The sequence below is a fragment of the Lycium barbarum genome, chromosome 8 (genome assembly GCF_019175385.1).
Source record: "Lycium barbarum isolate Lr01 chromosome 8, ASM1917538v2, whole genome shotgun sequence".
In the NCBI taxonomy this organism is placed as follows: domain Eukaryota; kingdom Viridiplantae; phylum Streptophyta; class Magnoliopsida; order Solanales; family Solanaceae; genus Lycium; species Lycium barbarum.
Genome location: NC_083344.1, coordinates 116,061,527 through 116,070,328, shown reverse-complemented (window position 1 = coordinate 116,070,328; position 8,802 = coordinate 116,061,527). Strand labels below are relative to the sequence as shown.

General features: G+C 36.2%; 2 protein-coding genes across 2 annotated transcripts; both read left to right on the top strand.

The window, feature by feature from the left end:
- The first annotated feature begins 904 nt into the window (after nucleotides 1–904).
- Nucleotides 905–1,963, top strand: LOC132608186 (uncharacterized). The gene has a single exon (XM_060322254.1). It carries the CDS (start codon nucleotides 905–907, stop codon nucleotides 1,961–1,963), a length of 1,059 nt encoding a protein of 352 aa, XP_060178237.1.
- Nucleotides 1,964–4,259: 2,296 nt separating this feature from the next.
- Nucleotides 4,260–5,194, top strand: LOC132605323 (uncharacterized). Its single transcript, XM_060318507.1, has 2 exons — nucleotides 4,260–4,381; nucleotides 4,526–5,194. The coding sequence occupies exons 1-2, from the start codon at nucleotides 4,282–4,284 to the stop codon at nucleotides 4,783–4,785; spliced, it is 360 nt and encodes a 119-aa protein (XP_060174490.1). The 5' UTR covers nucleotides 4,260–4,281; the 3' UTR covers nucleotides 4,786–5,194.
- Nucleotides 5,195–8,802: the final 3,608 nt, after the last annotated feature.

Below are 8,802 nucleotides of genomic sequence, written 5' to 3'. Positions count from 1 at the left end.
TTTAATCCTTAGTGGTTTATTGAATATTCTAATTGGTTGGAGTATAGTGAAAATAAAGATGCAGTCTTTTGTTTGAATTGCTATCTATTTAAAGACGATACTATTCATCAAGGTGGGGGTGATGTATTTTCGACCATAGGGTTTAAGAGTTGGCAAAAAAGGAAGAGTCTTAAAAAACATGTTGGTGGCAGAAATAACATTCATAATCAGGCAAGAAAGAATTGTGAAGATCTAGAGCGACAAGAACAATCTATTCAATCTGCACTTGTGAGGCAAGATAATCAATTTAAGCATGAGTATAGGTTCCGCTTAACTGCTTCAGTTGATGTTGCAAGGCATTTCGGGGTCACGATGAATCTAAATCATCACTTAGCAGAGGTAATTTTTTAGAAATTCTTTCATGGTATTCTGAAAGGTGTGATAACATTAAAGATTTTGTATTGAAACATGCTCCACAAAATGATCTGATGACTTCTCCAATGATTCAAAAAGAAATTGTGACTGCGTGCAAAATTGAAAACAATTAAGGCTATCATAGAAGAATTAAATGGTGATTGCTTTGCCTTGTTGGTTGATGAATCTTTTGATGTGTCATGCAAGGATCAAATGGCCGTTGTTTTACGATATGTTGATAGAATGGACATTGTTACGATGGGGCAAGTAATATGAAAGGTAGAATCAATGGCCTTAAAATGTTGATTAGGCAACAGAGTAGATAGGCTCATTATGTTCATTGCTTTGCTCATCAACTTCAACTAAGTCTTGTTGTGGTTTCTAAAAAGTGTGTTGAAGTAGGAGAGCTTGTACTATTGGTTTCGAGTATTTTGAATATGTTGGGAGCTTCTTTTAAATGCATGAATGAATATCGAGAATCTAAAAGAAAAGAATTTAAGAGGCATTAGATATGGGTGAACTGGAAACTGGTAGAGGCTTGCATCAAGAATTTGGTCTTACTAGAGCTTGTGATACTTGTTGGGGATCCCACTACAAACCTTTTAGTAACTTTATTCTTATGTTTGGTTCAATTGTTGATGTACTTGATGATAGTATTGTTGATTCACATTGTCCAGATAAAAGTGCCAAGGCAATGAGATTTCTCGGAGCATGTCAAACATTTGATGTTGCATTCATATTGCATTTGATGAGAGATATTTTAGCAATCACAGATGGGCTTAACAAATGCTTACAGAAAAAGGAGCAAGATATCGCAAATGCCATGCTACTTGTTCAACTAGCAAAGAAAAGGTTGCAAAAGTTAAGGGAGGAAGAATGGGGTTCGCTTATTAATAAAGTATCTAAATTTTGTATCAAGTATGAAATTTTGGTACCTAATTTAGATGAGCCATACTTTACCTCTTTGAGATCACGACGTAAACTTGCTGGTAGTACTGTCTCACCCCATTATTATGTTGAAGTGTTTTGCAAAGTTATTGATTGGCAAATTCAGGAGCTTTCTTATCGTTTTGATGAAGTAACGACTGATTTGCTTTATGGAATTGCTTGTTTAAATCCAATTGACTCATTTTCTAGTTTTGTTCTCAGGAAAATAATGAGAATGGCTGAACATTATCCTGATGACTTTGATGAATTTAGTATGGGGGCTCTTGAGAATCAACTTGCGAGTTACTTTATTGATGTTCGTGATCTTGATGAAAGGTTCTCCGATCTAAAAGGACTTTGTGATCTTTCAAAAAGATTAATTCAGACAAAGAAGCATCCAAATTATCCTCTTGTATTCCGCTTAGTGAAACTTGCCTTGCTTTTACCAGTTGCCACTGCATTCGTTGAAAGAGCTTTTTCGGTAATGAAGTTTATCAAGAATGACTTGCGGAATCGAATGAATGAGGGTTATTTTGGTGGTTGTTTGGTACCTTATGTAGAAAAAGATGTGTTTAATAGGATTTATACTGATGTTATTATAAAAACATTTCAAGAAATGAAATCTCATCGTGTACAGTTGTAGTAATATACATGCACTTTCAATAGAAAATTGTGTTTGTTTTGATTTCTTCGCGTGTTTATTTTTTCATTATATTTTCTTGAACCCCCTTATCAAATGTTCTGGTTCCGCCCCTGTGTACGTGGAGTCCGCAACTTAAATAACCCAAAAAGTGACCAAAGGTGCCAAAATACCCCAGTTAAAAAAAAAAGTTACCAAAATGCCTTTTGCGCATTAAATTAGTGCGCAATACCTCTTTAACAAAAACTCCCAGCCCTTTATTCATTGGCCAAAAGTTTTGAAATTCACGTTTTTTCCGTACTTTGACCAAAGATTAGTCATGTTTAAAAACATCGAAATATCAATATTTTATATAGAACCTGATATCTTTTTCTGCGAACAATAATGTAGGCTCAACGCATCAAGTATACCTATACATTTGGATAGTCATTTTAGGGGTTGTAAAGTGCCCCGAAGTAAATTTTGTTTGTTTGGAAACTTGTTATCTTTAGGTTTAAGTGTTTTATTTTATAGGGTTTTGATTAATTTAGGATGTCGCACTAGTTATTATTAAACAACAATAAAAACTAAGATAACTAATTATCATTAAGCAAATAATACCAAAAAAAAATATTAACATAAAATGTACATTTTATTCACAAATACACTGTCTCCATCGCCCTAGGTCCCACATGTGGGAGCCTTTAAAATAACCTTAGGCCTAAGACGAACCCCACCACCCTCACCATCATCTCCATCCTTCTTATTCCTCTTAATCAGTACATGCTGTATGGTGTGATCATCCTGCGTTCTCTTTCTAGGGGGCTTGTTCAAAACATGCTTTCTATGGGAGACGACGGTGGCCAAAATGTGAGCTTCAAGAGATGACTCAATCTCAACAGGAGATAGGTCCACATGCACAGAAGAATGAACCTGAAATAACATATAAACAATTTAGTTTAGATTTATGCTAAACTAAACATGGAATAACATGTAAACAATTAATAAATACATTATTTTATTGTAAAAAATCAAACCTGTGTGTCGACGGGCTCTTGAGATGGCCGGCTAGAGGGCTCATGAGCTAGCTCCTCAGTGGTCTCCTGAGTGGGCCCTGGAGCCGGAGATGTAGATAGTGCTGAAGCAGGAGACGAGTCCACAAGCGTAGAAGAATGAACCTGAAATAACATATAAACAATTTAGTTTAGTTCTATGCTAAAGTAAACATAAAATAACATATAAACAATTAATTTAATACATTATTTTATTATAAAAAATCAAACTTGTGTGTCGACGGGGCTCCTGAGATAGCTGGTGAGAGGGCTCCTCAGATGGCTCTTTAGCGATTTCCTGAGTAGGCCCGGAGCCGGAGACATATCGGATTCCTTGAATAAGTAATCGAAGTCCAGCTCCGTACCACCCTGTAGATCACGAGTTAGCTGTTCACCCTGTGGATGACGAAATGGCGGCTGTGCAGGCGATGGCCAGAACATGTGATCTAAAAATAAGTCCGGCGTAAATACAAGTGTCGACGGATGCTCTAAAGTCGACGGCCAGTAAGAAGTCGACTATTGGTAAGAAGTCGACTGGATCTCTGAAATCGACGGAGGCTGCTGGGCTGGAGTTGGAACTGGTGTATGGTCGTCATGCTCATCTGCTAGACCACGAACCCCTCTGGCCCTACCCCCTTTGTGATCAGCCCCTCTGCCCCTATCCTCTCAGCCACTAGCCCCTCTGGCATGAACACGACCACGACCACCCGCTGCCTGATGTGGGACCTCTGGAACAGGCTTATCGAGACGTCTGAGCTCCTGGGCCTGTAGCATACCACCCTCGGCTAGCTAAACCATCCACGCTGCATATCCCGCTATCTCGGTTATGGTGTTAGTCATAACTCAAAAGTAGATATTTAATTGATTTTTGTCATTGATTAGTGAAGTGGTTATGTGTATTACCACTTGGTTTGACCCTATAGGGTGGTTTGGTACGCGGAATAAGCCATAAGGTGGAGTATTTCAAGATTAAGTTAGGGCTAAATTTATATTGTTTGGTCCAAGTATAAGTTTATTCCATTAACTGAACACAATATAAATTTAATCCTGAATATTCCAATTTATCCCATCAAATTTGGGATGATTTTATTCCACCTCCTAAGTGAGATAAATTAGTCGAAGGATTATAATCCTGGAATAATCCGGGTTATAATCCTGGAATAATTTAGTCGGGGAACCAAACAGCCCCTGTGGATGTAGACTTACGTTTACTTAATGGAGAAGATTGGGTTTTAATTATTTTTTTTAAATTAATTTTTGTTGATGGTCTAATGGCGCTGATAGTGGAAGATGACCCTAGTTTTGGGCTGTTTTTTAGTGTCAGCGTCTAGTCGTGTTTTGGGTGGGTGTGAACATCATAGAAAGATTCAAATTAGTACCCAGCTAATCGGTTTGACTCAGATTTCATTATCCTTTTTTGTTTAGATTCTAATTTTCTTCATTTATTCACTGATGTATACATGCCCTTGTTTCTCTGTTGGTTCTGTTCTGTTATGCTGATGTATATGCAAAATTTTTGTTTGGAAATTAGCAGGGTGTTCAACAGTTTTACTGCCAGATAGAGTGGTCCAGGCCTTGAACTTGAATTTAGAAGCTATGGATGCTCGGTCGCAGCCTCGTGTTCAAGCCAGATTTTATAATGGCGAAAGCGGCTTAACTTTGGCTAGTGGTTCGAAATATCCGAATAATATGGCAGTGGCTCAACAGAGACGTAATGTCAGGACGGAAAATACTTACTCACAGCCAGCATCAATGTCACAAGAGTTTGTTCTTCCTCAGGACTGGACTTACTAACCAATAAATGATTGTTGAAGAATGAAATAACAGAAGACTTGAAGTTTTAGAAGCAGGGCAGATTTTGTTATTAGTTCTGGATAGGGGAGATTTGGGGAAGTATAGAGTTAAGATAGTTATGATGGTTTAAGAATGTTTAGCAACAAAAGAAACAGGTCTGTATTGGGTAGTTTTAGGGCTCAAAAAAGAATAGTCCCTAGTTTGGTTTTAAATTAGAGAATTGCTAGTATGAAAGAATAAAAGTTTTCTAGTTTCAAGTGATGAAAAGGAGAAGGAAAGAAGGTTGGGTCATGTTGTGCTTAGAGCTACAACCTAATTTCCTCACTTTTGTATGGCAGGGGAAGTGATCAATAATTATACCATTATGTACTAGTTATCCCTGTCCAAATATTATCGTCTTTTGATTTGTCATGTTCCCTCTTTAATGGCTTTTTGATAAATCTGTATTTAGAGTCAAAAAGTATATGAAAAGAGAGGTAAGGTGCCTAAAGATCTTGTTCATTTATCAGCATAGCACATGCGACGCCACACTGGCATTTTGACCATATTGTTCGTCCGTGAACAACTTCCTTTTTGTTTTTGGTGTTTGTTTGGCCAATTTAGGAGTTCCTAAAAGGATTTTTAAAAGTTAGCAATTTGTCAGCCAATAAACAGGGGTATTAGCACTATTAAGTCACCGCCATAGTTATCTCTTATCATCAGTCCACACTGCCATAGTTATCACCATCACTATTAACGTACCATTTTTAGTCATTATTGTCGATTACCTTCACCTCGAAGGTAATTGAGGTGAAGGTAAATACATATATTAATACTATGTATAAATGATGTATGGAAAGAAAGTGACACCCCTTGACATTGAGTATCGTCGGAGGTTCAAACCTCAACCTGAACATATATTTGACAAATATGATTTTTTGTGGCTTAAAATTGTGGTTATGTAGTATCAAACTCACAACCTCTTGTAGCTTAAAAGTGAACTTAACCGATGAGTCAGGGCTATTTCTTACCTACAAATGTGATATTGATATTTTGAATGTCTCTTCTATAATCGATATAGCTTATGAAAAATCCTATGCACGCTACTGCTTGCTACCTCCAACCAAGACAGCGAATCAACATTCACAACCATCACTGTCAGTCATTACTCCCTCCGCTTCAAAGAGAGTGTTCAATTAACCATTTGGACACCTTAAGGAAATATTGATTTCTAGATAAAAATATGTAATTTGACTAAAATGCCTCTAATTAAACATGTATTAGGATATGATCACTTAATACTTAATAAGACAAATCTGAAAAAACTAATTCTTTTTAAATTTGGTAAGTGGGCACTCATTTTAAATAAAAATAAAGGGTAAATGAGCGCTCTTTTTGAACGGGGAGTAACTAGTAATTAGCACCGACCATTATATTAAATTTATTTTTCTAATGTCTTATTGATATAGCACTATTATTAATTAGAACTTTCTCTGAATTTGTTATTTTGTAACAAATAAATTTAATATTAAAAATTACAAATATCTAAGTATTTAATATTTGAATTTAAATAAAATATCTTAATGTTTAAATGTTACTCCCCGTTTCAATTTGTTTTTACTTTCATTTTTAGTACGTTTAAAAAAAATGAATCTTTCTTTTCTTTAACCACTCTTCAGTTCGGACGTTCCACGTAGAAAACCAGACAAACAAAAGGTAATATGTATTTTGATTTAGACCGCTTATTAATTAAAAAAAAAACGGCTCTAAGTACGAGATAACACTCCTACTGACGGACCGGCGCTATCTCCGGAAAAAGTAGACGTGGTATGTGTATGAGATGTTGCATGGTTCGTATTGCTTAAAGGGAACGAATTCTGATTTGTGTGGTGTGGATGAAGTGAACCATCAAATACTATTCATTCATTTTGGCTTTTTGTGTGCAAGTACTTGAGTTGGTGGCCCTTGACCAACGCAGCGGACAAATATATTGCAATTTTTTTCTGAATTACGCCTTTTGTTTTGCCTAGGAATTAGGACGTAAGTTGATTCATGTTTAATTCGATATCTCAATTAGCTAAGACATATTTAGTAAGGTCACTACTATACTACTACTCGAGAATCATATAGCCTATCATATATATGCTAGAGATATGGTCCATGATATTTCTTCAGTTGGAAGGTTTCATGATAATGGGCCCCCATAATTTTTCGATTTTAAACACCACCTACTTGGTTCTATTTTGTCAAGCAGTACCGGTTGACAAGTTCAGCAAAGAGTGACCACGTCGATGCGCCTTTGACACTCGCTATCTATGATGTGATTTTTCATGTTTGTATATATTTTTTAGGGCTCAATACATACGATACACCTAAAATTGACACAATTTTTTATTATTTGGACACTTCAACTAAAACTGTAACTTGTTGAACACATGATTTATGCAAACTGTACCTATTGAACACCTATTGTTGACTTGGCACAATAGGTGTACTACACAAATTTTAAGAGCACGAAAAAATAAGTTCAGGGAATTATAGAACTCTCACATAGTTTAGGTATGTAATTCATGACAATTTCGTCATAGTTTGGATGTGTTTCTATGCCTTATCCCTATCTTTATAACTTGCCGTTTCTTCAGGCTCTTAGTCATACATCATTGCATAGTAAAATTGATAAATATGTTGACTTCTGATCTTTATTTTACAAGTGATTATTTTAACAACGTTGCGACTATAGGGGCCTATCAGAAAATGTAAAGTGGTACGTTATCAGCTAAAACATAAAATGGTCAATCTTAAATTTTGTAGTAGGTAAGTACTAATTCTTGGGCAATTCACAGTAATGCCCTTATTTTGGGGTGGTCTTTAATTTTTACCCATCAAAATGAAAGTATTTAACTTTTGTCTCAGGATTCCTGGTTCAAACCCCTGCTCAGGCGAAAATTATAAAAAAAATTCGCTAGGCAGAGATTGCCTTCAAACTATGCCCCATCGGACATAGTTTGCTTGCAAAACTCTGCCTTAAAGCAGAGTTTACCTGCAAACTATGCCTTAACAAACTCTGCCCCATCAGGTTGGTGTAACTGTTTTGTTTGGCATACACTTATATTTGCTAGACACAGAAGATGTTTCGTCACAACTTAGAAAAGGAAACTAATACAGATCAAGTTATAGGGAAGTCTGCATTGAAAGAACATGTATAAACTGAAGGACAACAATGTTACTGAACCCTTATCTTATTCTGCAAACTTATCCTGCCTCTGAGACTTCTTCTGTCTGGATGCGCTATGTGCAATTGTACAAAGAAACCACTTGAAAATTCTAAACTTTCAAGTTCCAAGAAGCGATACTCCTGCTTTGTATGTATTCCTGTCGGCTTAATGCACCTCCGTATAGGTGTTAGTTATTTGTATCATCTCTCTGCTATATTCAGCTCTGTATAGGTGTTTGTGGTTTGTATAATCACTCTCCGTTAAGTTCGGTCTACTCTTTATACCTTCAATATTCTGCCTTAAGGCAGAATTTTACCTTTAGGCAAATTCTGCCTTAAGGTAGCGTTTTGAAGGCAAAATTATGGCTTGCGAATTCAAATTTATGTCTAGCGAAATTCCTTTGTTTTTTTTTAATTGAGCTGGGGTTCGAACTCAGAACCTCGTGATATTAGGCGAATGACAAAAATTAAAGACCACTAATTTGAGGGACAAAAATTAAAGACCACCCCAAAGGAAGGCCAATCCACGCAAAAAAATGCTACGTCTTCCTCAGCTGTGCTCTGTGGTCATGAGTTGTATAAAATCCAAAGAGTATCATCAGTGGAGAAGCAATCAAACTGCCCATTCATTCCCAATAGAGAGAGGCTTTGATTTATCCATAACGTTCCTTTCAATGCAGTTGCAAGGAAATGGGATCTCTTTTACGAAAAAAACTTGGAATTTTTTTTTTGAACTGTTTAGTTAAAAATGTTAAGATTCCTTTTATATTTTAACTTGACTAGTATATCATTTTCATGTGGATATTTGGTCGCTCTTTCCCATT

Coding starts and splice junctions, on each gene's coding strand:
- LOC132608186 (XM_060322254.1), top strand. CDS start 905: ATGGGTGAACTGGAAACTGGTAGAGGCTTGCATCAAGAATTTGGTCTT.
- LOC132605323 (XM_060318507.1), top strand. CDS start 4,282: ATGACCCTAGTTTTGGGCTGTTTTTTAGTGTCAGCGTCTAGTCGTGTT. Junction 4,382..4,525: donor AATTAGTACCCAGCTAATCG/GTTTGACTCAGA, acceptor GGAAATTAGCAG/GGTGTTCAACAGTTTTACTG.